The sequence below is a fragment of the Cavia porcellus genome, unplaced genomic scaffold (assembly GCF_034190915.1).
Source record: "Cavia porcellus strain 051 isolate PalLab524CR breed Dunkin Hartley unplaced genomic scaffold, mCavPor4.1 scaffold_4, whole genome shotgun sequence".
In the NCBI taxonomy this organism is placed as follows: Eukaryota; Metazoa; Chordata; class Mammalia; order Rodentia; family Caviidae; genus Cavia; species Cavia porcellus.
The window spans coordinates 42,908,241-42,935,599 of NW_026947487.1; the positions used below are offsets into that span (position 1 = coordinate 42,908,241).

The window sequence follows — 27,359 nt, forward strand, 5'->3', positions numbered from 1 at the left end:
CTTTATGAGGGAGCTTAAAAGGCAGGAGGTTTCTGAGTGCCAGCAGAGGAGGCCAAAAGAGAAACTAAAGGCCAGAGAAGCAACGAAGGCACCCATTTCCAAACCTCACCTAGTTCTGCACTAGTGGGTGGGGGCTAATGAAGGTGAGATGGTGGGGGACATTGGGAAAAAAACCGAAGCCAAAGCTAAAAAAGAACGGAAGAGGTGGAGGTTAATACATAAAAAGTAGCCGACAGGAAAGATGAACTCATGCAGAAATCTAAGGAAAAACGGGAAGACTAAAGTTAGTAAAATTGTGTTGTTTCAGGAGTTTAGTGCTCTTGTCATAAAGAAGTAATTGCGAGATGACAGATGTGTTAATCTGCTTCCCTATAGTAACCATTTTACTATCTGTGTGTATCCCATAAAAAATACTGTGTTTCAAACCTCAAACACACACAATAAAACTCATTACAAATAAAAAGAAGTGCGAAAAATGGAAACAAAGGCAAACCAGTGAAATAGGCTCAGGCAGAAATGGAGAGTAATGTGAGCCAAGATTCTGCTCTCAGAGTGGCCCGGGACCCTGCGGGGACGGTAGGTGGTGTCTCGCACACTCACGATCAGTGCCACCATACAGGAAACCTGTTTGGGGATCAGAACAAAAGGAGCCTTTTCCAGACATTATTGACAGGGGTCCTTTGGGCAGAGGAATTTGAAAGTGCCACTTCTGCTCACCGAGACAGCAGGAATGGAAACCATGCCCTCCGAGGAAGCAGGCTCAGCCAGTACTTCCGGAGCATTCAGCAGCACTTCTCGCCTTGGATGACTGCTGGGACCCCAATGGTACTCCATGCACTTCCGGGTCAGCAGCAGAGAGAGGTCGGAGGTAGTGCAGTCTCTCCCTAAGGCTACAGAATGAAGATCTGAGGGCTGCTACAGATGGATAAGGGGTCCTAGGTGCCCTGTGCAGCCAGGCCTTTGATCTCTAAGGCATCTTCCTGCTCTCAGAATTTATGCTGGGGCAGATGCTCCCCAGACGCAATCCTGGTCATCCACACATTATTGCAGGAAAGGCAGAAGCCTGAAACTAGATTTCATTGATAAAGATGTATAGAGAAACTCTTTTTTTTAAATCACCTTGCAATGGGACATTTTACTTTTTCCCAAGAACGTTTATATTTCCCCATGTAAATGTGGTCAGATTATTATCAACATGTTACAGATTAAAAAAAGATTGATCTCAGAAAAATTGACTCAGTGAGTATAGATAAAAAAGAGCCATGGCAAAATGAAGGCTGGAATCAGATTCTTAGACTGCATACTTCCCACCATTCCAGAAAGTTCCATGTAAGAGTGTTGCCGACAGAAATGTAATGGGAGCTATAAATATAATTCTGAATTTTCTAGTGGTAAAAAGAAGCAAGTGGTATTAATTTTAATAATATTGAACTCAATATATTAAAACATTTTCAATTCATCATGGAATAAATGAGATCATATTAATAACATGTTATGATATTCTTTTTTTATACCAAATCCAAATTCAGTGTATATTTTGTACTTAATGTAAATCTCCATTTGGATGCCAGTTCTAACTGGAAATACTTAATCTGTGGTTAGATTTCATCAGATTTACAATTGAAAAAAGTAGACTGATATACTCAAGATTTTAAGTCTAGTTCTTCAGTTGTGCTGCATGCACAATGTAGCTGGTGGCTCCTGTACTGGATGGCACAGCCTGACACATAGCCTTTCCTCCCAGGCACTTGAGGTCTGGCAGACCTAGTATTTAATTAGTGTACATTAGCTGGTCCCTTGATAGCAAGCTAAAATGTGGTCTTTCCATCCATGTCCATGATTGCTCATCTCCTGTGGAGGCCTCCTCCTAAGCTAATTCAAGTCTGCTCTCCTCCTGGTTCTCACAGCCTCTGGCCTGTACCCACTTGTCGCTACAGGCTAAGGGATACAGTGCCTTTGATGACTAGCTGTATGTTGTTAAGGCTAGGATGAAGAACAACCTGGGAGAAAGACTTGGTGCATGAGAGGTTCTAACAGCAGCATGTTCGTTTGTAAAATGATGTATACCTCCTCCTTCCAGAACGTCTTTGATTTACAAGTGATTTGGCCATCAGAAAACTTGGGTACCCTTACTATGGAAAGCAAATGTATTTTAAAGATTTATATGTAGAATCTTAAAAAATAAAATAAAATCAGAAGCCAAGGGTCAAATGGTGCTTACCAGAGCTGGGGGGAAATAAAGATTGGCAGCGTTAATCAGTAGCATAAGATTTCAGTTAAACAGGAGGCAGAAGGTCCACGACACACTGACTGTAATTCCTAGCAAGTTACTGTATCCTTGAACATCACTGAGAGTAGATTTTAAGTGTTCATCTTCAAAATATGATAAGCATGTGGGTAACATATATGTTGAAGATCCACAGTATATAATTATTTCAAAACATTGTGTTATACTTGATAAATATATACCATTATTTGTTATTAAACAAATTATTTTTTATAAAAGCAAGTTTGTTTTAATGGAGTCTGACCATCTAAATTCTCTTTGGGCTTTATTATATCTAGAAATGTGAATCTGTTTCTCTAGAAGAAAATGTCTTCTCATGGAAAGGTGTACGCAAAAACTTATCCTGGACTGGATTGAAAGCATTGGCCCTGCATGGCTTTTAGAGATCTCTGAGTAATTATTCATGTCATCCATGCATAAATGCATATGTTTGCCTGTTTCTCTCCTACATGAGAAGCCTGAGGGAGACAGCACTGCCTTTGAGGATAAGCACGAACTCCATCTTTGTTGTTCTATGCAGGGCTCAGGAACTCTCTATAACGTTTTGCAAATATGAACTGTGTTCGGCTCATGATTTGTGTCCCTTTTGCATCAGTGCCCATCTCTGCATCACAGGAGGCCACGTTCCCTTGGCCCTTGCTTCCCTTGTCCTTTGTTCTCCCTTAGGGTGGAAGTGGTGAGGATGCAGGTCCAGGCTGGCCTAAGAAACCTGACCCAGAGAAATTTGGTTGTTAGACTTATCTTCCTAAGCGCCTCTGAAGTTAGTTGATGTTGATGCTGTGAACAGGCGCTGCCAAACAGACAAGCAGGAGCCTGCCTGGCTCCCTCGAACAGTTTATAATTGAAGTTAGGTATGTGTCACAGCTTTTAGCGTTGCCAGCTCCCTTAAATACATGTATATATTAACCCAGGAAAACACTTTTATAAACAAGTGAAAGTGATTGGGATGAAGCAGCATCACCCATCAGCCCCAAGAGAAGACTTTCTAAGTAAATGAGTCCTGATCAGATCAGCTGGGGAGATACCAACATGGTTCCTCCCCTCCTGGAGGCTGAGCAAACACAGCAGTGCTTCCAAGCATAGGAAGAGCTCTGCTGCGGCGCAGCCTGTCTGACTTGGTTCGCAGCTAACTAAACCTAATTGAGACAGCATAGATCAATCACTGCATGTGACCTTTTGATACAGTCAAGGGAGATATTGCTGCTGTAACATGGCATACTGTTTTACAATAAGCATTTTTTATAAGTGGATGTACACTCTACAATAATAAAAAATATAGTATAACAAGTAAATGAAGTAACAGTCATTTACTTATTGTCATCAAATATTAATGACATCATAGCATATGTGCTATTCTTTTATGTGACTGGCAGTGCAGTAGGCTTGTTTACATCAGCATCACACAGACACAGTTACAATGGCTAAGATGTCACTAGGTGATAAGAATTTTTCAACTTAATTGTAATCTTACAGGACCACAAACTTATATCTGGTTGGTCACTGACCAATAAGTCATTTATTCAGCATAACTGTAATCTGCCTCCAATCTGCCTTATATTCTCGGCTGTACATTTTCAGCTGTACATTTTATTCAAGATGGCTTATGGCATATACAGTTTTGGAAAACGACCAGCTTCTGGACTATAGTCTTTTAATCATCCGTATCCTGGTGATGTTAAATTTTCAATGTTTGAATAATTTTATAACCTTTGGAAAAATTAATGAAAATGAAATGTGCTGACTTTAGAAATCTAAACTTACCACATTTTGATTATATGCATGTTTTAATTGCAAGAATGTGTCTCAGTTAAAAACCAACCTGAACCCAACTAAAATTTAACTTGCATTCAGTCATTTAGTTCATTAAATTGGTCAGTAACTATTTCTTGAGGCCTAATAGATGCCATGAATCAAAGCACTTGAGATACAGGAAAGAATAAAAAATAGCTTTTCCTCTAAAAGTGCTCACAGTGTAAGGGGAAGGCTAACATTAAGCAAGTAACAACAGGAGAGAGGGAAAGGGAAGAGATCAGACTAAATACCCAGAGGCCTACCTGTCTACCTCGAAGGTCAAATCTCTGGAAACTAGAAATTACATAAAGAAAAGGAACCCGTGCTTTATCCAAAATAGCAATATCTTCATTACATAGAAGAGATACATCCCAAATAATTGTTTATAGCATCCCCAACAATAAAATCAATGACCTAAATGTGAAATTAATTGGGAGCCACAGTTGTAATACACTGTTTGCGATTAAGCACATTAGATTGAATTGTTGCAGGAGGCCTAATTATTGTGTCTGCCACACTCATCTGTTTGAGTCATTCCTAACTTTTGGACTACTGCCTAGATCATTCTGCACTATGGCTTTGAATGTGTAGTCTTCTTCTTTTCTTTTTTTTAATGCATAACTTTCCTCACTATATTCAAAGCTCTAAACCACACTTTTGCAAATTCTAGATGAGAGCTTTATAGTTTGCTCAAGACTCAATTTCATTGAGCTTGGGAATAAGTTGATGTTCTATTGTGTTTTGCAGATTCGTGATTTGAAAGTGCCAGAGTGAAGTCACTTTTGCTGGAAACTGCAGATTGGGAGCTCTTTTTACATTCACGTCTCATTTTTCTGTCAAGTACACTTTACCCTGACCTGATGAGTGGATGAAGATACCTCAGTTGTCTGACTTTGCCAATTGCTTAATTTCAGAATTTCAAAAGAACGAAGGAGAAAAATATCCTCCTAAAACATGAGCATCTGAGAGGCTTCTTTCCCAGCAGCATCCATAGTGGAGCATCAAAACTGAACATTCTCCAAAGGAGTGCCATGATATTAAAGTCACTTTATTAAATACAGTTGTATCTGCAAACCAGTCAAGAGATTGGGGCACGGAAAGCCAGAGATGACACTGAGCGTGCTTTTATTGCGGCCCGCAGTCTTCAAGTGGGGCATATTGATTGACGAGTGACCACCTGCCAATAAATTCTCTCAGCACTCTTTGTCTCCTGGATTGGACTTCATTGAGCAATTTATCACTTACCTTCAGACTTACATGTGGGAGTTTTCACAACAGTAGTTCTGGATCATTGGAACTGGGATTGATTTCGTCCTTTAACAGACACTCACAATCCAAAGTACTTTCTCATCATGGCTTTGAACGTTGCTCCAGTCAGAGATACAAAGTGGCTGACGTTAGAAGTCTGCAGACAGTTCCAGAGAGGAACGTGCTCACGCTCCGATGAGGAATGCAAATTTGCTCACCCCCCAAAAAGTTGTCAGGTTGAAAATGGAAGAGTAATTGCCTGCTTTGATTCCCTAAAGGTAAGTGAATGCATTTTACATGTCATTTCAAAACCACCAACAGAATGCTTTTCTTTGAACTTTTATGGAAATTTAATAATCACTTTGAAATTCTGTGTTCTTATTTGTGGTGGCTACTGGGAGGTTTACCCCTCAAATTCGTTCATGTCGGGCAGAGATAAATATTTTACTCATCTGTGTTTAAATTAAAAATACATGATGGCGTATTTCTGGTCTGGCATGACATTCATGTACCCAAGAGTTTTAAATCAAAGTCAGTCTTGTGACAACTGAAGATAAATATTTTATTAACATTTGATCTTCTGGAGAGTGTGTAAAGGTAAAGAAATTGAATGTGTCACTTTCATGTGCCAGTCACTGTGACTTACATCTTGAAGAATTTTCTACTGTTGTGGCTCACTTTCTTTCTTGACCAAGGACTCCCTAAAATACTTGTTAGTAGTGTCTTCATTCTCTTTTAAATTGTTTTATAGCTAACAGAAATTATTCAATATATATCAATATTCTGTACTAGTATCAGTAAGTTAGATAAATAAAAATGAATGTGGCTCAAATGGCCCCTTGATGAGCTCATGTCTGGTAGAGAAAATATAATGCATCAGCAAATAAAGACAATGCTAGATGAAAGGCATTCGTGCTTTACAGGAGGAGGAGAGAAAACATTTCTTCGGGGACCTATAGAAGAGATCTGGCCATTTTCAAGAACTGGTTTTGGAAGGCAGGACACCTGAGTTATATACTGAGCTGGGGAGAGTTTAGGCTTTAAGAAATGGGAGAATTTAATGAATAATATAGTTGGTAGAAGTGGAATGATTCAACTCAGGATGTTTGGGGCTTATTTAGCCCTAGAATTATGGTGTTACGAGTTCCAAATTGTCTCAGGGAGTCCTAAGGGCATAATGATGTTGCTCTCAATAGATGCAAGTAAGACTGTGTTTCCATCTCTACAGAACTTCGGTGAGCTTATCCAATAGTTTAAAATTTATCTGTGCTCTTGATATATGATTTGAGAATTCATAGCACTACAAGTTTACAAAATAGTGACCTTATTTAGCCTGTTCTTTGGTGTTGAAGGGACTGATTGTGTCTTTCAGAAAGAATTCATCCTATATAAAATATTATGTTTTAAAAGACTTATAAATCAAATTTTATAACTCATAAATATAAAACTTCAAACCATCTGTTTATGTATTTTTAAAGGGAAAATGTGTGTATTCTAAAAACAGAATAATATATTTTTAGACAAGAGAAGTCTTCTAAGGGTAAAAATTTGACAAGTTACATATTTTATCAACATTATGAACTATGTTTTATTTACTTTTTATCATAAAAAGTTTATTAAACTCGACTAAAATGAACTGAATAGATGGGTAAATCATAATCCATAAACAGCAACAGTTATAAGTACTTTTGTAAATTAGTATTTATTTTACCTTTTGTTGGAAAAATAAAGCCAGGCTGATTTTGCCTTTACAATGATCACTAATGGAAACATTCACCATGAAAAGCAGTGTAGGTTTAAAATTGGATCATAAGAGCTTCAAGATATGGAAACAGGTCAGAGATGAGAAATTAACTTTCCAGGTCATCTGCAATTCCTTTATTTTATTAATCCAAGTATTCTCAACTTGGATGTTTATTATTAAATATCACTATTTTTATAAGTTTCTTAAAGCGTTATAGTTCTTAAATCTGATTAGAGACCAGGAAATATTCCTGACCTACTGAGGGCATATAGTGCCCAAATATCAATTTAGCAAAACCTCCCAGCAAAGACAGGTTTTGCTCCTTATAATTCATTACATACTGGGAATCCCCAAGGACCACACATGTTTGAGAAGTCCAGCCAACAGGTCCAGGGTCATCAACTATGTTATATTTTGTGTTAAAAAAAAAAAAAAGCAATCCAAAGCCATGAGAATGTGAAACACACTCAAGTAAAGGAGATTTTAAAAGTCATCTTTAGAAGTATCCAGGAGACCCATTTTCAAGTTGGAAGCATGGTTGTATACTTCCTCAAGTAATCTGTTCGCTTATAGAGTTGTAGAATTGCAGGTTACTTAATTCAAATGTGATATTATATGTTTTTAAGGTTGCTAACCTGAAAAAAAAAATGTGAAAAGAGCCCAAGACACAAGAATAAGTCAGGCCTGAGCCTAAACACCTGCTCAATCACCTTGAAACCTCGAGTGGGTTATTTATGCCTAATTAACTGTGTCCTCCTCAGTAAAATGAGGATATGCACAGTGAAAATGACTGAAGCATGCAGACTCCCCAGCAGCTCCAGAAATTCCTCCTCATGTTGCAAGCTTGTTTTGAGGGTTAGATGTCCTTGGACTAGGAAAGACAAGTTAGCAAGGCAATGGAAATAGTACCTAACGAGAAAAATAGTGACCAGGATCATTTTGAAACTATTTTACTTTATTTCATTTAATAGAATTGAGCATCCCTAATCCAAAATTCTGAAATCTGGAGTGCTCCAAAATCCAACATTTTTGATCACTAATGATACCACAAGTGGAGACTTCCATACATGACAGTTTACAGTCAAAATACAAGAAATTATTTAAAATGTTGTTTAACTTTACTTTCAGGCTATATGTATCAGGTGCATATGAAACATAAATGAATTTTGTATTTAAGTTTATGTCTTATTTCAAGGATATATCATAACTGATAGGAAAGTTTCCCAAAACATGAAAATATCCAAGATCTGAAATGCTTGTGGTCCTGAGCATTTCAGGTAAGGAATATTCAATCAGTAAAGACAGTATTGTTCGATGGAGCCAGTTTACAATAGAGAGAACAGGTCAGGGCTTGGGAGGCTTTGATGAATCCTGGCTGGCATAATAGACCTATATCATTCGGGACATGACATTTTACCTCTTTGACTCAAGTTCCTCATATAAAATTGATATAATAATTCCTTCTTCTTAAAGTTATTGCAGGGACTACCTATCTGCATGTCCCACATGCTCAACCCAGAGCCGAACATGATAGGGAGTAGAGATGCTGATTTCTTTACCTTCATAATGAAGCCTCCCAGTGCAGCCATTCATTGATTGAGATGACTGGATGTGCCCATCTCTACATTCATTCAACTCAGAATCAACTGTGTGTGATAATCCCTCCGGCCTACAAATCAGTCGTGACATTACAATAAATAAGGTTTGGGGTAAATGCCATTTTTGTATTTAGTATCTTGTTGTTATTACAAGATATTTCCTGAAATGTCTCGAGGTATGTGCTGGAAAACCGTGAAAGGGACCCATGCTGGAGTGTGGTTACAGGGACAACTCAACTGTGAGCCTTTTTGCTCGCATTATGTTATTTGTGTATATGAGTAAACATTGCATAAGTGCATAGTACAACAAATTTTGAGAGTTGAAAGGAAATTTGCTGAAGTCTTTGTAAAGAGACCTCTACATATATAAAAATGCTCTCATAATAAATGTTTTAAAAACATAGCGATATTGCTTTTTCGTTAGTGCAGATAAAGAATACAAAATAATGAGATCTGTTTGGGTCTGTTGCTAGATGCACAGATTGCCTTTCAATTACTATCATTTCTTTTAGCCTGCACCTCCTTCCCTCCCCTAGGTCCCATCTCCATTTCTGAAAGTCTTGTCTTCCAGTTTCCTGTCATTATTTATTTATTTATTTATTTTAGATTCATTGTATTAAAAAAAATGGGGTCTCTAACTTTCTGAGACTGGCCCACTTTATATAACATGATGGTCTCCGGTTCCATCCATTTTCCGAAGAGTGATATGAGTTCATTTGTCTTTATGGCTGAATAATATCCCACTGTGTTTATAGGCCACATGGTCTTTGTTCATTCATCTGTTGACAGGCATCAGGCTGCTTCCCCCACTTAGCCATGATGAGTTTCACCTGTAAACAGGAGCATGTATATATCTTTATAGTCTACGTCTTTAATTCTTTGGTGTAGCTGAAGCAGTGGTGTTTCTATTTTTTGGATTTTTATGCAACACCCATGTAGTGTTTATACTAGTTTTCATCGCCACCAACCCCACCCCTGTAGGAGGGTCCTTTTTTTGCCGTATCCCCTCCAGCATTTTGTTTTGGTTCATTTTCTTGGTGATAGCCATTCTGTCTGGGATGAAATCTCAGTGTCATTTTGACCCCCATTGCCCCAGTGGCTAAAGGTTTTGAGCATTTTTAATATAGTATTTGGCTATTTGTATCTCTTCTTTTGAGAAATGTCTCCTCAGTTCATTTGCCCATTTGTTGATTGGGTTGTCTGGGAGGCGGTTCTAGTTAATTTTTTGAGCTGTTGATATATTCTGGATATTAATTCTCCATCAGAAGAGCAGCTAGTGAAGATTTCCCCACATGCTGTAGACTGTCTTTTCACTCTTTGGATTGTTTCCTTTCCTATACAGAAGCTCTTTAATTTGATATGATCTCTTATTCTGATTCTTGCTACTACTTTTTGTACTGTTGGAATCCTATTCGGGAAGTCTTTACCTGTGCTAATAGCTTGAAGTGTCCCTGCTATGTTTTCTTCCAGCAGATTCAAAGTTTCTGGTCTCATATCTAGGCCTTTGATCCATTTAGTCAACATTAGTACCGGGTCAGAGATAGGGATCTAGTTTCAGTCTTCTCCATGTAGGTATCTAGTTCTTTCAGCACAATTTGATAAAGAAGCTGTCCTTTCTCCAGTATGTATGTTTGGCCCCTTTGCGTAAGTCAGCCAGCCGAATAAAGTCAGTTTCTGTGCCTTCTGCTATTGCATTTATCTGCATGTTTGTTTTTGGGCAGGAACCATGTTGTTTTTGTTACTGTGGCTTTTTGGACAAGTTAAAATCAGATATTGTGATGCCTCCAGCATTGGTCTTTGTACTCAAGATTGCTTTGGCTATTCTGGGTCTTTTTTGCTTCTGTATGAATGTTAGAATTGTTGTTTCTAGTTCTGTAAAGAATGGTATTGTTATTTTAATCGGGATTGTGTTGAAACTGTAGAGGGCTTTGGTAATGTGGCCATGTTAACAATACTAATTCTATCAACCCATGAACCAGGAAGGTCTTCCCATTTTCTAGCATCTTCTTCAGTTTCTTTTTTCAGCGTTTTATAAGTTTCGTTATACATATCTTTCACTTTCTTAGGTTGATCCATTGGTATTTTTTAGAAGCTATTATGAATAGAATTGTTTTCTGATTTCTTTCCTGGTTAGGCTTCATTATTGGTGAATAGGATTGCTATTAATTTTTGTGTATTGACTTTATATCCTGCCAGTTTATCCCAGAGTTCTTACAGTGACATTTGTATATTACTCACAAATGTTACCTTGTTGCAATTTATGGGAAGCGCATGCAAAGAGCTGATTTTGTTTTGAAAGTTTCAGAATGATGATGAACCATAGACATCACTTAAATATATCACAGAACACAAATTAAGTTAACTTGACAAAATGCAAATTGCTTCTTGAGCAATGCACTCACAGCAAAAGTCTTGATGAAATTAACGACATCCCCAGTGCCTCTATGATCCTTAAAACATTTTCTCTCTTAGTTACAATCTTTGAGATTTTCTTTTCATATTCTTTTTTTATAACTGTTAGGAACTGACCTGGACAATATTGCAAGAAACATTTGGAAAGAAATATATGAATTAACATTAATTAAATATATGAATTAACATTATTACTGAGAATAAATGTGCCACTTTCATTTTGTATTTGTTCACTTAAACATTAGAATTCAAACTCAGCTTAAGAAAAGGAAACAATTTTTAAAATCATGTTGCTAATTTTGGTTGAAACTACTCAGTATTTGGGGAAACTGTAGAAAATTTTTTAGCAATTTAGGTGTAACCTTTCTCAATAAAAATTAGTTCAAAGAAAGACAGTGGGATTCATTTCACACGTAAATCAAATGATAGCATTTCTCTATTTAAAAATTTCCGGTAGTCTCAGACCTCACATAGACTAACATTACAGACATGGGAAGGCCCCGGAGATAGACCGGCTTCCTCCTCCAGCCACCCGACTTCGCTTCAGCCTGTCTTACCCAGTCCGCTCCAGCCCTGTGTCTTTGCTGTGCCCTCTATGTGCCCATGGGGTTCACCTTTGGACCTTTGAGCCTGCTCTTTGCTTTGCCTGGAGCACGCCTGTCTTAGTAACCAGCGAGTTCCCTCATTTCCTTCAGGCTTCTGACTGGTGAAGCCTTGCAGCCAACCTTAGTAGCAAGACTGATTCTGCCACAGCTGGGACACCACTTCCTTCTCACTCTGCCTTCCTGTTCTCCCCAGCACTTACCAATTCCTGGCATTTGTCTATTGGCTTTGGTTGATTAGTTTCTATCTGCCTCCTACCTCTGTTCTGCTGCAGGATGAGCTGTACATGGATGGAGATCATGTCTTTGGAATTGCTGGTGTCCCCAGAGCCTATAATAGTGTTTCACACGTAACAGATATTCAGTAAATATTTGCTCAGTGATAGAGCGTGTTCATCAGGCAAGTAGTCAAGCCTCCTCAACATGTTACAGAATATGACTTGCAGGGGTGCATTGCACCCCGTAGATGACTTCTCACTGTTGAGTCAGCTCTGTGATCAACACACCCCTGGTGTTGAATGGTATACAACCCGTGCAGCCATGTGTTTGGCCCTGTTGTCAGTATCTCAATAGATTTCAAATCAGGAAGCTCTATGTAGGAATTTTAAGATGCAGGTGTGACTGGAAGCAGCAAGCAACCTTGAAACATTGACAAGTAAATCATTTGATTTTCCTCTCAGAGTAATTCAAACTGCCTGTGATGTGGAAACTACTTTTCCCTACTCTCATTCGCTCTAAATTTCAAAGATGTAAGAAGAGGATATTTGACTCGTTTATCTTGGCAAATAAAATTTAGTCTTAATACATATGGATGACAATTTCAAAGTTAGAAGTAATACATCTGAGGTCATTCTGGAAAGTTCCTACAAAACATGTGCTTGAATTGCTACTGGGCTCTTAGATAGAGGTTAATGTTTGCAGAAATTGCTCCTGTGTTTTCTAAATTATGCGCCCAGTTTGGGCCTGATTGGTAAATATAATCTCAGACAAATTATTTGCTATCAATGGGAATCATTTCAGTCATGTACCTCTATGCGAGATACTTTTTGTACACTGTCTAGTCCTTAGGTAAATGTTATTAATTCGACTTCATTTAAGTGGATATAGACTCAAAAATTTAAATAACTCTCTTGCAACTCTAGACTTGTAAGTGGTGAAACAGGGTCTTGTCTTCACGTCCCTGTGACTTAAAGCCAGCACTATCCCTTCCCTTCTGACTCCTCTTACAGAGTGAGGCATTGACATAATTAATTGTAAAATGCCTAGTAGCCTAATAATATTCACGTTTGACAAGTGTAGCATATTGAAGCGCAAACAAAAATTTTAAAATAGCCCCCAGGAATAAATCTATTTAAGAACTAGTGATGTAAATATTTTAAAAAGAGAGAAACTGCAGGAGGAAGCAAGGCATATGTGATGTTTATTTTTGTTTGTATCTGTATACAGATATACCATTATTTACTAGATCTATGTAGCAAAATGGTTTTGTTCCTGTGTACTGGGGCACATGGTGTGCATGCATGTAACCACATGATTCTGAAATGTTTCCACCAGCTTTTAATGTCACAGCCTGTAGTAGTGACCCATGCTTGGGTTCTTGGAGCCACCAATCATATGACTTGCATAACAAGTCCATTTCTCTAAAGTTCAGCTTCCGCCCTCCTGTGCAAATCAGTCACCTGCCTGTACCCACCCTCAACACCTCTCAGACCTCTGTGTCTGTTTACTCCAGGAATCAGTGTTCTAGTATAAGCCTATGAGCTTCCAAACGTTAGGACTCCAGAAAAGGACCATTGAGCCCTAGCATGGTTTCTGTCTGCCATACAACAGAAATGCATTAATAAACATTTTAAAAATGCATAAATTAATGAAAGAGTCTCTGTAAATTTTCAGCATAGATTTTTGATGGTCACTAGTAACCTCTCGATCTAGCATGTTTGTGTGACAGTCAGGGTTTTAACATCTCTATTTCATTGTGCAGGCTTGATCATCTCTAGAGAATCCTTCCCCGTGCTGTTTTCTGAGTTCCTTTGCCCCACCCCGCCCCCATCCCCCTTCCTTTCCATTTTGCTTCTAATGCCACTACTTCCTCACCTTACCCCCTAGCTGTGGCTGTTCTCCAGACTCTGCAGTGGTCATCAGCCCTGAAATCTTATCTTCTTTCATGGACTCAGCTCCACCTCTGCTGATGAACTCTGAATCTGGTGTTTGCCGTTTGCAGGGCAGCTCTGTGGCTCCAGCTGCCTGCTGAACATCCCCCTCTGGATGGCCCGTGGCACCTCCAATTCCACATGTCTAAATCCAAACTCTTCTTCCTGCTGTCACCTCAAGCCACTGCTCTGGACTCCTCAATGCCTTGCTGCCCAAGCACAAAACTTGACCACAAGGGCCTAAACCCTTGGCCTTTTCGTTGTTATTGTTGTTTTCTTGCTCTGTTGTAGGGAAGTGTGACATCTTCAAGAATTGTCTAATATCCCAAACTAGAAAAGCACCTACAGCTAACAGACTATTTCAAATGAGCTCAAGGTCTCAGGGTTTGCCTCTAAAAACTATATACAGATTGCAAGTTAGGAAACCATCTAAGGAGAATTCAGAAACATTAAAGTGGGGACAAAGGGTCATTAAAGAAGCCTTTTGATTAATTCACAGATTTGCCTAGAGCTGAGATTAGTGCCAAATCCCTCCAACTACTTCAAGATACTCTATACTAAGGAAGGCTAGGATTAAGGGTGGCTCTCAGCACAAGAGGACCACTGAGCCTTACGGAAGAGCAGGTGGAATTAGTTATGATGCCTCGAGTGAATAAAGAAATGAGGGGTCTCAGGGAATCAGACGTTAGCCTCAGTGTCCCCCTGAGGACCAGCACCCATACACAGTAGATGATGCACTTTCCTGGAGACTCAGATTCTCCCTGCACAATGCCTACATTCTCCCACAGTTTAAAATTCAGAGTCAGACAAGGTAATATCTGTGTTAGTTTCCTAGGACTGTCATAGAAGTATTGTTTCTGGAGGTTGGTCATTCAGACTCAACATATTTGCAGAGTCCTGTACCTTCTGAAGCTTAGGGACCTTTTCCAGCTTCTGGTAACCCCACGCATTCCTTGGGTAACTCCAGAATTCCTCTTAACTTCTCTGTGCCTTTACATTTGTATCTTTGACATAATTGTCTTCCTGTGCTGAATCCTCCTGTTTTGAGTCTAGGCCCACATTTTTCCTTCTTGTAAGAATACCAGTTATATTAGGCCAGGGCCGACCTTTCTCCCTTGTGGCCTTACCTTCATTAATTACATCCTCAATGACTCTGTTTCCAAATAAAGTCACATTGTGAGGAGGAGCTGAAAGTTAGCACTTCAGTGTATATTTTGGGACAACTCAACTCATGACAATAATTTATAAATCTGAAACGCTTCAGGAATCAAACACTGTGCTGTAATTTAAGTTTAATGATTGGAATTGACAAGACAGACAAAGCAGAAAGAGCATTTGGTGCTGAGAGAAAGAAGGAATGGTGATACTGGATGCTTCTGATAGCAACCTTCTAGGGTTGCTTGGTTACTTTCCTCTCATTGCTGAGACAAAATACCTGCCATCCAAAGTTAAAAGGAAGGAAGTTTATTTTAGCTCACATTTTGTAGATATTTCAGCCCATAACTGGCAGACTCCAAGGCAGGATATCTTGGGCATCACAGAGTTCATGGCATCCATGAGGTAGCAAAAGCAACAAAAGATAGTGACAAGACTCTTTTTGTCCTTTATATTGTATGCAGGCTACTCACACTAGGGAAGGTGTAGCATTCACACCTTAATCCTAGCCAGAACTATGCCAAATCAATCAGTGGACTGGTTTACTAATCACACACCTTTAGTCCCAACATCAAATACTCCAGGTTCAGCCACCTCTGAAAAGCCCATCCTATCTAAAACTGCATGTGGCTTTGGGGGGACAAACCATAGCACGGGCTAAAACTTTTAGAATAGGTAATAATAATACATGGGGAAGAATGATGAAAGTTATTTTTACCTGAAAATGAATGGAGCACAACATTGATTTTCATTTTAATTATATTTTAAATAATTACATTTGCTTATTTCTCACTTTACCTTGGGCAATGAAGCTAACTTTTATCAGTCTGTGCACCATTTCCCATTAAGAATTAAGGAGAAAGAAATGTTTATAATATTAAACAATTTACTTAATGTTTTAACAATGGAAACAGCATTTTGTCCATCCCTTTTTCTTTCTTTGAAATTTATTTTATTTTAGGATTTCAAAAAAATGCAATGAAACAACAGGAAGCAAAGATTTCCAATAAAATCTCTCACCTGAGAATCTGTACCCAAGCCGTGGTTTTGCTGCATTACAGTCTTTGTGTTATATCATTTCACCTCTCTGGGCTTGTGGTGCCTTACTAACAAATACAGTTGGTCTTTTATATCTTACGGCTCTGCACCAAAGATTCAACCAAATGCAGACCGAAAATATTTGAAAAAAATCTTACTTTTGTACCTAACATATACAGAGGGAGCATTTTCTTTGTCATTCCCTAAATATATAACAACTGTGTTGTTTACATTGTCTTAGTTATTATAAGTAATCTAGGGATGATTTAAGGTATATAAGAGGATATGCATAGGTTTTATGCAAATACTATAGCACTTTATGTAAGAGACTTCAGAATCTGAAGGTATTAGTATCCAAAGAGGTCTTAGGAGGAGTCCCCCATGGATATTAAGAGATTACTGTATTCATTCATTCATTGATTGATTGATTCATTTCTTTTTAATTGAACTAGAGGCATCTGTTACTTACTTCTTTATTGCTGGGGCAAAGTATCCAACACACACAACTTACAGAAGAAAAGACTTATTTTGGATCATAATTCTAGAGGTTTTAGTCCATGGTCAACTGACTCCAAGGCAGGAACATATGGCAGAAGAACTAGGCAGCGGAAATCTTCTCCACCCATGACAGCCAGAAAGCAAAGAGTATGCAAGACAGCCAGAGCAAGAGGAAAAATTGAGGGACCTGAACACACCCCTTTAGTCATATTCCCGGTAGCCCACCTCCTCCAACCACAGCTGCTTCGTATTCCGCTATGAACACATCAGTTGCTTCAATTCATTGATGTAGTCAGTGCTGCATGATCTAATCACCTCCCAAAGCTCCACCTCTGACCACCTGGCCTTTGAGGAGACATTTCTGATCCAAACCATACCCAGGTGCAAACTGAAAAAGTGGCTTAGGCTTCAGTGTTGGAGAGCCTCAGGGATTTCTAGAAACTGTAGAAAATCAACTGAAAAGCATGTGACCCGTCTAAAGATGATAGCTGCCATCAGGAAACAAACAGGTATTGCTGCCTTGTGATAATCCAGCTGATTTTTAAGAAGAGCGAGAGGTCTGAATTTCTATGTGAAGTGTCCCAATTTCTGAATCTTGCCAACCCACTGAAATATTTTTAAACTTTGGCATCCAAATAAAACACATTCACAGGATGAATTCCAGCCTGCAGATCACCACACTTAACCTCTAAAATAAACAAACAAATATTGATCACATGACACATGCTTCTAAACACCATGAATATAGCAGTGCCATTGCTTCTTCCATTGAAGACTTCATTGAGGGCAGAATTGATTCATAAACTGCCTTAAACATCTTTGAAAGACTTTATTCGCACTGATTTGTTGATGCTCTCACGTAGTTCTCCACTTTTCTCCCTGGCTGCTCCTTCTATGTCTTTCCCTTCTGCTGACCTCCAAATGCTGGAATCTCCCGAGACACAATTCCTGAACCTCTTTCTATTTCTTCACACTTGTTCTTATAACTCTGCAAGCTTACTCTTGCCTTCAAGCCTTTGGATGTGCTGGCCTCTCTAGCAGAAAACTCAGCTTCCTAGAAGACCTCATCTGATACACTGACCATGACCATTTTCTACCTGTTGAATATTCCTAACTTTCTGTCTCCAATCCTGATTTCCCCCCATGTATCCTCTTGCTTAATTGGGGATGAAAGTGACATTTTAAGTTCAGTTCATTCACTAACTCACCGCGCTCCCTCCTGTCCTCAGTTGTCTCCTTCTCCATGGATGGTACCATTCATTTAGTTGATCAGATCAGCACCTTGAAGCCTGGATTGGTTGTTCTTTTACTGTTACCGCTACATTCAATCCACTACGAGTCCTATTCTACCTTCATGCACATCCAACACTGGAACAATTCTATCACTTCTACCGTAACCACAATGGTGGCTCATAATTCTATTAAATAGTCCCAGGAGCTCTCTCTTCGTCAATGCCTACCCCAGAAGACCCTTTCAAAGCAGAAGTCACTGCATGCCTCTCTCTTATTCCAAACCTTCTAATAACTTTCCACTTCATTCATGAAATCCAAAGGTCCTTAAGGCCCTGCCTGTGTGATCCAGCCCCATAGCCTGGCCATTCGCTTCCAACCACTCTGCTCTGTCTCAAGGGCAAGTTCACTCTGGAGGTCCTCTGCACTGGCTTTTCCCTCCTCCTGGGTTCTCTTTCTCCAGCTGACAACAAGCCTTAGTTCTTCACTTTAATCTGATCTTTACTCAATATCACAAACCTACCCTGAAATTTACGCTTAAGTGGTATTATCTATGTGTCTCTCCATTATCTGTCTCCACCACTAAGATGTAAAGATACAATGTAATGATCTCATTTCTGTACCCTAGGGTACCTGGCAGCTATTGGATGCACAATTGTATATGAATAAATATGGTCTGAAATCCAAAATTTTAGAGAAGACTATTTCACTAAAATTCATATCATTTTTCTGGCTACCTACCATTCAGTTTCTTCCATTAATTTACAGACAGAAAAATATTGGTGTTAAATGCTTTGTACAAATAAGGCTCTTTGGATTGGAACTCGGAAGGTATTTGGGTTATGGTCATATTTCTAGCATCCTAACAGGAAGGTCACCTGAAGACCTGCCATGGTCAACTAAAAGTTATTAAAAATCATGCAGTGATTGCTGGGCCACCATGGGCAATTCTATAGTTCCCCAAAAGCCTGGTTTTAAACTGACATTGGTATTCAATAAAGTTTTCACTAATCTGCTATAAAATAAAGACGCTGAAATGTGTTTTCCCCATGAAGATACATTAATTTCATTAAAAGTTTTTTATTCTGAGGTTATTTCCTTTTTAGTTTTCAACCACCAAAATAGTCCTTTTAAAAAATTATTATTTTGGATGAGTTTTACAATTGTTTTAATGCCCATGCTCAGCAGAAGAGAAAGTGGATGACTCTGTATCAGTTTCCTACTTTTCCTATTAAATCTTAATGCTCCATAAAATCGAAGGCAAGGATCTACCTTCTATACTACTTCTAAAATCCATATGCTAAGCCTCTCTCCTTTGAGTCATGAACACCGGAAGTGTTTTGTAATAAAGGTATCATAATCTCCATGTTACCTGCAGGGGGTCTCGGAATTCCTCAGCTTTGTTCTGCTAGCAAATAGGAACAGTTGGATCCATCAAATTAGCTGTTTTCCATTGAGAGTTGGGGAGGGGAGGATCCCCTATGGAGACCTTGAGACCCACAATGCATTTATTTCTGTGAAGCAGAGCAAGTCCTCAAGAAGCCCCGGGCAAGTGTAAGACAATGCCAAGGTCTACACCATGGCAGGGGGCACACCTCTGGGGCTGTAGGGGACCAGGCTTGCTCCACAGGGGCTACACCAACAATGAGCCTCACCTATTTCACAATTTCCCCATGAACTGACCCCACTAACCCTAAATAGTATATTCTTTCCACTTGGTTTGATTCAATTTCTTCCAGCTCAAAGATTATAGTCCAGTGTGTATTACTCCTTCTCACCCTGTCATGACCAAAAATGAAATTAATACTCGTAGGACAAGTCCTCCCACTGAGCGCTGACCTTTGAAACTCAAAGAATGAGTAGAGGTTGACACATTTATCTGCAGTCAGGTTTACCTAAGGCATCCTGCCCACCCAAACCATTGTTTCAGGGATATGACCAATGGGACCACTTTCTTGATTAAGGTCATTTTCCCACGTTGAATACTAAGCCCTGTAGAAGATGAACTATTTCCAGAGGAAGGAGAAAGAGCAAATGACTCTGAGAACTTAACCTAGTTAAAGAAAAACAAAATGACTAGGTTCAACATTAGGCTGTTTATGTTTCACTTACATTATTATCACCTAACCAGAGAATTTCTTATTCTTAATAAATATGGTGTCTCATTTTTGACTGGATGAGTAAGTGAAGCATCTACTAAGGCCCATTAGTAATCAATCTTAATATAGAAGTTGACTTGTTGAAAAGTCGAATATAGTACATGTAGGCTTTTTAAAAATGTCCATCCTGTGCGCTTCTCAGATTTCAGGCAAAGGAATATTTCAAGTGCTCCCGGCCCTTGTAAAAAATCATTAATGACACTAAAGAGATCATTTCCACACCTGCCATGAAACTAAGCCCTGACCCAGATGCTCAGCATCTAAAATTAATCAGTCACAGCGCACATTTCAGACAGTTCATCGAGCATTCCCATCAAGCACCCAACCGGTAAGCAGAGCTGGGATATGCGGAAACTATTTGGATAAGATACTTCTTTTTTTCTTTAACACGTATATGCATTTACAAGAAATGGCAGAAAGGAAACAAGCAAGGTATTCCACTAGAAAACAATGATAACGTGATCGAGGAGGAGTTTGTACAGAAAGGCTGGTGGGATGCCTTCTCAGAGGAGGTGCTTGCAGAGCCCAGAGGTAGAGGAGGAGGCAGGCCCAAGGGGGAGACAGCTGCCCGAGAAAGAGAAAACAAAGTGCTCAGCCTGGAAGGGAAGTTTGCCAATTCCTGGAAACAAGAGGCCGGAAATGGTGAATAAGAGGAGCTTTGTAGGAGCTTGCATTGTATCCTCAGCAGAAAGATCTGAGCAACCCTAGAGAGCCCTGATTCGGCTTGTGGGAGGGTCACTTGCCTGGGAGGTGTGGTGCCTTTGCATCTTCCAGGTTTCTGGCAAAAGCATCTAACTAGGATGGTGGTGGCAGAGGTGGGCAGATGTGTGTAGATCTGAAACACACTTTAGAGGTAGGATTATTAGGAAAGATGCACCATTGACAAGTTTTGAAAAGGATCAATTGATATGCATCCTGTTTCCATTTGTTATTTACCTCCTTCGTGTCATTTAGAGACATTAAAGAGGGGACTATACTTTCCTCTTAAGAGTATACCTCTGTGTCTGTCTGTCTCTGTCTCTTGTGCTGCTGGGAATAGAACCCCGACCCCCACCTCAGGTAACAGGCAAGAACTCGAGGACTGAGTTACACCCCAGCCCTCATCACTGTTCTTGATGTCTTCGAGGACTCTTTTCTGTGGTTGTTTCAGGGCTGAGTGTAGGTCAGAGCTCCAAGAACTTGGTTTATTATCTGTGCAGACTTAAATATTAGACTGCTTTATAGTAAGAGCTTTCTTAGTTGCACCTGATATAACTGAAACTCCTATTATTTTTGGTTTTTCCATTGTCTTGAGATTAAATCACTCATTAACTTTTTCTCGAGTATTTTAAATAGAAAGTTCTGTCTCATCATTTACTTTTCAAAACTATTTACTTGCAGTGTCAACTTTTAAGTAAAATTCTAGGTTATTTTTGCAAGGACTTTAAATCTTTAATCATATTATAAAAATTGTTGTCAAGCTCCAAATTCCTCTTTCAGGGAGCCCCATATCTGCCCAAAATGTCTAAAATCCCCATTTGAAGTAAAAATACTTTCTTGACAAGTAGTTGTGTTTCTTGTTTATGTTTTATAGATTTTGTTTTCATTAAGTATATATTAACTTACATTTTCTCAAAAAAATTATTTGTTTGCCTGGGGTTTTCAACTTTATCATTCATAATTTATTTTGTTCTAAGTCAGTCTTCTCACTTAATATTATTAGATATATTTTATAATGTACATGCTTTCCTTTTACTTTTCAAATTAAATTTACCTAAAGTGTACGTATTTTAAGAACCCATATTTACTCTCAGCTACCAATCTACAAAGGATACTTTATGGTTACAGGTTTTTAAATTTTTTTTTACTTCCATGTTCATTATTTTCTTTCTCTATCTTTCCTTGTTTTGTCTTTTTTCACTAAATTCTGAGTAGAATATTTAGTTCTTTTCTCATAATTCGTTTTTAAGGCATATCTACTATATAAAACAGCATTAGCTGTATCTCTTAAATTTTTGTTAAATAATATTCTTCCAGTTGCTATAGTTTAGTTTACTTAATCACTCATTACTTCTGCAACTATTTCTAAAATATCCAGGTGATTTAAGTGGTTTTTTCCTTTGAAGTTTCACTATAATTTCTAGCAATATTTACTTACCATGATAACAAGATTGTGCAATTTTTTACTTTAGAAATGCACAAAAATATTGTTTTACTTCAGATTACCATCAGAGTCTGTAAGGGCCACATGACACCTGAGATGTGTTTCCCGTTGTTAAGGAAGAATGTTATACCAATGTGTGGGTGTTTTCTTCAAGCTATGTAATTCAAGTGATTTATGCATATAATTACTTATTCTGTCTCTTGGGCCTGCCAGAGTTATAGTATTACGAGAAGTTTAATCTACTTATGTGTCTCCTTGCAATCCTAACAACTTTTGCTTCCATAGAATGATAATTGTCCTGTGCTTAGTGATTACTGACTCTCCTGGCATTTTAAAGAATCTACTTTGTGTTAATATACTTATATTTAACCCTTTATGTAGTCTGTTCTTTAGCATAAGCATACCACTGCTGCTTTTTTCATCATCATACTTCTATATTCGTGTGTATACGTATATGTATCTGTCTATGAAAGTATCTAAGGAACATCTGGGTCCTTATTTGAGAACTTTTAACAGGGCTTTGCAGTCTAGATAATCACCTTCACTTTGGCAGATGAACAAATTGCACCTGAAGTGACAGAGCTCATTCACCTCTGATGTTTTGAATAGGCTAGCGACACAGATGAATAGACCTCATGGCCACAGTAATACAGTGTGGTCTTGTGGATTGTTGTCTAGCATCTGTTTCAAAGATCAGACTTGCTGAAAAGAGGGCACTCAAACTCTATCACTTATATCTGAGAGGCCACAAGCATAATGCAGAAGAAACATCCTCCAGAAAACACTTCTTAAATTCCCCTCATTTTAAACATGCCCAACAACGTTCCAGTGTCTGTCGCTTCTTTTTTCCATTTCTCGTATGTCCTCCAAAGTGCTTCACCAGTCAATCAATGATTCTGTTCAGTACTGTGCCATATTCCTCAGAAGGGACATGGACCTTTAGCACACAGGTCTTTTTTTGGGTGTTCTAAACCAACTGAGGAGACACAGAACCATGCACAGTTGACAAATGTAGACTATGTGGTGCTAGTTACTAGTAGAGAGGCATTTTTTGCTTTTTGTTCTTTGTTTTAGAAAAGAGACAGATATGTTAGCTGCATTAGGCAACCAAAAAATATGGCAGAGAATTTTCTGGGCCAGAAAGAATTTAGCTAAGGGGAAAGACTGACCTTCATGGTGTATGCCCCATGCTAGTAACACCCAAGTGTGATTCCTTTGGGGACTTCAGGAGGTACCTATCCAACAGGTCTGGGGATAAATCCCCAGAATTTGTAATTTTAGAACTGCTCCAGTGATTCACATGTGCAGCCAAGTTTGGAAAACATTAAACGATCTCATCACATACTCTGAACTGTTCTGCTATTGTTCTGTATAAATCTATTATATTTTCCTGAAGGTCTTACTGGAAGCTGCTATTTGTCTTCTAAGGTTCAAACAAGACACACAACTATGTTAATCCACAGGTAGCATTTTTCTAAGTCAGGATAAAAAAAATAAAAAGATCAAGCACCTGCATACACTCTTTGACTTCTTATCCCTAGGTCAGTTTCAATTGCAGTGTCCAACAAGACAACTGGCCATAAGGTGTTACCTGTACCTACAATCTAAGCAACAATCATGGTTGTTGCCAGTTTATTATTTTATTGACAATTTTATGGTGTCATTCCTTGGGAGGGGAGAGAGATCAGTATGTGAAGCAAAAAGATAGGAATGAACTGGTTATATTTACTCCAGAGAAAAAAATGATTCAAGGAAACAGGATAATCCTCTCCAAATATTGAGAAGTAGCATGTTAAAGAGGAAGGACACTTTCTCTGTGCAAAGAACAGAGCTAATATATGACCTCTCTAGGAAAACTTATTTTTGTCCTATATACAGAAGAAGTATTCAATCATACTTTAAGGAATGAAAGTCCCCATTTCACAAACTTTTCAAATAGATGCAAGCCTGGAATGATCTTTGGATTGTGTCTTTTTTTTTTTTTCCTTTTTTATACCAGAGATACGGAGAGACAGCCCCCACGCAGAATGACTTGCTAAAACTGCCAATCCTTTAGCAATAGAAGTTTTCCCTGGTGTCTGTATTAACATGCTTGCTTGCCTAGCAACCAATACACATCTGGGATACCTTGGAAAATCATATCTCTGTGCCTGAGTTGATCGTGTAGTTCTTAACACTACACTTGATGCGTTTCATTCCTGACACGGATCGCCATTACAGCTTGTTACCTATCAGAGTGGCGCTGTTCTGCCACTCTCTCAGTTCTAATCTTCCTCGAACACTTGTCAGCTGCCCAGCTTAACTATGCTACACAGAAACGGAGGTTTGACCCCTGCTGATGTCAGGATAAGATGATGAAAGCAGAATAGCAGGGCAAGAATGTGGAAAACTGTTAAATACAATTAAATCCAGCAGAGTTCTTGGGGCGATGGCACAAGTTTAATCATGACTTTTCAACTTTGGAATTCTATGAATTTTTAAGTTGTGACTAATACCAGTATTGAAGGTATAGAGCAAAGTTTAAACCCATAATACACTTCAGTCATAATTTCCATTCACAAACTCCTAGGAAACCAACATAATATATCTGGGTAGTTTAAAGATTTGATCTCATTTATAAAAGGTTGCTTTACATTCCAAGAACCAAAGAACTGTTATTTGTCAAAATTTCCCATTAAACATCTGCCAAGATATCTTATTAGGTTTTCTTAGTAATAATGACTCAGTACATAAGATAAACCGTGGAACCCTGTCAGATTCTATCCACACTAAATAATTGAGACATTCATTTCCGCTCCTTTCTTTGATCTCTCAGAACCAAATTGTAATTTTAAAAAGTGATTGATTTTGATTAATTTCCTTTTTCACCAAAGAGTTAGAACTGCTTTAGGTAACTTTTTATTAGCCAGTCTAAGACATTTTGCAATAATACAATTCATCACATTTTTAATGAAAATGATGGCATATTAATTGGTAATTTTGGGATGAGTGTTCTTCCTAATTACTTATTAACCTTTAAATCAGATATACACAAGGGAACTGAGCAATAGTCACCTCTTTGAATATCTGGAAGCTTTCTTAAGTTACTTTTTATAAAAAGAATCTGCAGAAGCTCTTCCCCCACATGCATCAGAGGAAACTTAAAATTATATAAAGAGAGCAAAGTGAGATATGATGCTTGTCACATTAACATGCCATGGAAGTGTTCAATGTGTCTATTCTTGGCACTTCGTGACTCATCATTAATAGATAGTAGTGATGATGCTATCAAATTTCCTTTATCATTTAAATTTGTAGCTAGTTGCAAAAGTTTGTGAAAAGAGAAAAATGCTATGACTAGTTCAGATGTTTGAAAATCTTAATATAATAAAAAAATTCCACAATGAATATAATCATGTCCTGCAAACATGTACTAAAAAAAGAATATCTTAATATGCCTACAGAAAATGAGGAAGGCTAGGTCCACAGAAGATTTCTAGAACTTTGGCTTTAAACATTAAGTCTGCAGCATGCCTGTGGTCCTCTGTGCACTCGGGAGGCTGAGGCAGGACTGGCATGAGTTTGAGGCCAAGCTGGGCTACATAAGCGAATTCAAGGCCAGCCTGAACTACACAGTGAGACCCTGTCTCAAAACACAAAGCAAACAAACACTCCAGTCTGACTTCACGGAGCTCCAAAAGGCTCTTCCAAGGAGCTGTGCTGTGACCGATGCATGCTGTTTAAATAGTAGCCCCATTTAAATAGTTGAACATAAACTAGGTGAAGCAACGATAAGTGAACTTCAGAGTCCAAGAGCCCAATTTCATTTTCTCTGATGGAAAAAGAGCTCACTCTTCGCTCCATCTCTCTCTGAGTTTCTCTTTAGGCTTTTTGTCCATGTAGTTCTGTTAAATAAGAGTTACTATCTGGAGGTCCAAGTTGCTTTTTCACTCCTTCAGGAAATTCATTTTCTACTTGTGCTTTGCCACTGGGCCTTTCCCTGATTACTTTCTTACTTCCTCTCTTTGCCCTCATTTGCATCCGGTGGGAGTATATTGAGGGCCTGTGATGGAATTGGTTATGTCTTTGGTATAGAGATTAGAGCAGTGGAGATGCCTTCCCTGTCTTCCAGTTGCAGGTAGTTGGACAGGGATAGAGATGCCTGTCAGATGATTGCCATACAGTTGCCACCTGGAAAGGTGTCTGTTATGGTTGATACATTGTATCAACTTGAGAAGTATTGAAGTGTAACTAAGAGACTCGCAGGGGCCAGGATCCTTCCTAAATAACCTTATCCTGTGCAAGAGAAGGGCACAGAGATTTTGTGAGTGCTACATCTGCCTTGGAGACAGGAAGTGGCTTGCATGAAATATAAGGGAGAAAAAAAACTTGCTATGATCCCCTTTTGCTCTGGTTGTTTATTCTGACTGCTCCCTTGAAATGTTGCCCCAGTGCCATGCCACTCTGCCTTGGAGCCAGCTGATTATGGACAGAAACCTCCACAAACAGTGAGCTGAATACACCTTTCTTTCCTTCATTTTGGGTGTTGGGTATTTTGTCCCACCAAGGAGAGAAAAGTAACTAAGACAGTATCCAAGAGTCCTCAAGTAGAGGTAAATCTATTGCAGGTTCTCCAGAAGTTCATATTGGTGGGGAAGGATAATCTTCTCAGACTTGGCGTCTGGGAGCTGAAGAAAAATGTCCCCCCTGATTTGAGCATAGGGAGGACAGGGGTAAGAATGGACGAGAGGGGCAACACAGACACCTCCGATTCAGCCTCTCTAACACCACGAGGCCAGTTGCTCTTTATCACCTCATTTCTACCTCTGTGTCCCTCCATCTCCCACATGTCTCTCTCGGCTCAGTATCTGCTGGAGGAGCAGCCCTGGTGAGGACCACTGAGCAAGACACTGAGTGAAGGCTCTGCTTCGGGTTGACAAAGGAGGTCTGTGTGCGGTCAGACCGCGTCATAACTATGACACTGCGTGTGTCGTTTTCAGCAATCCAGCTCTGCTGAAAACAGATGCAAAGATACAATGCTTAACCCTCGGCAGAGATAGCAATAGGTACAAATAAATAGATAAATGAAATCTTTCTGGAAAGGAGAGGAAGAAGAGATAAGAAAGTAACAATAATAATAACCATAGCTGCCCTTTACCGAGCCTGTACTATCCACAGTGTAGCACACTAGGCCTTTTCAGTGTATTATATGTAATTCTTAAAATAATTCTGGAGGCAGAAGATTTAAAAAAAAAAAAAAAAAAGCAATTCCTGGAATAGTCCTTGGCACTAACTAGGAATTCATTCAATGACTGTTTTCTGGAA

The 27,359-nt window shown here is 38.8% G+C and overlaps 1 protein-coding gene across 10 annotated transcripts in view; it reads left to right on the forward strand.

Moving 5' to 3' along the window:
• Positions 1 to 27,359, forward strand: part of Mbnl2 (muscleblind like splicing regulator 2) — a 156,636-nt gene that overhangs the window by 43,359 nt on the left and 85,918 nt on the right. For all 10 annotated transcript variants that reach the window (XM_063246952.1, XM_005007159.4, XM_023560641.2 and 7 more), the window contains exon 2: positions 4,826 to 5,604. In XM_063246952.1, coding sequence (XP_063103022.1) covers positions 5,431 to 5,604 — 174 coding nt within the window. In that variant the 5' untranslated portion in view covers positions 4,826 to 5,430. The remainder of the gene's footprint in view (positions 1 to 4,825; positions 5,605 to 27,359) is intronic.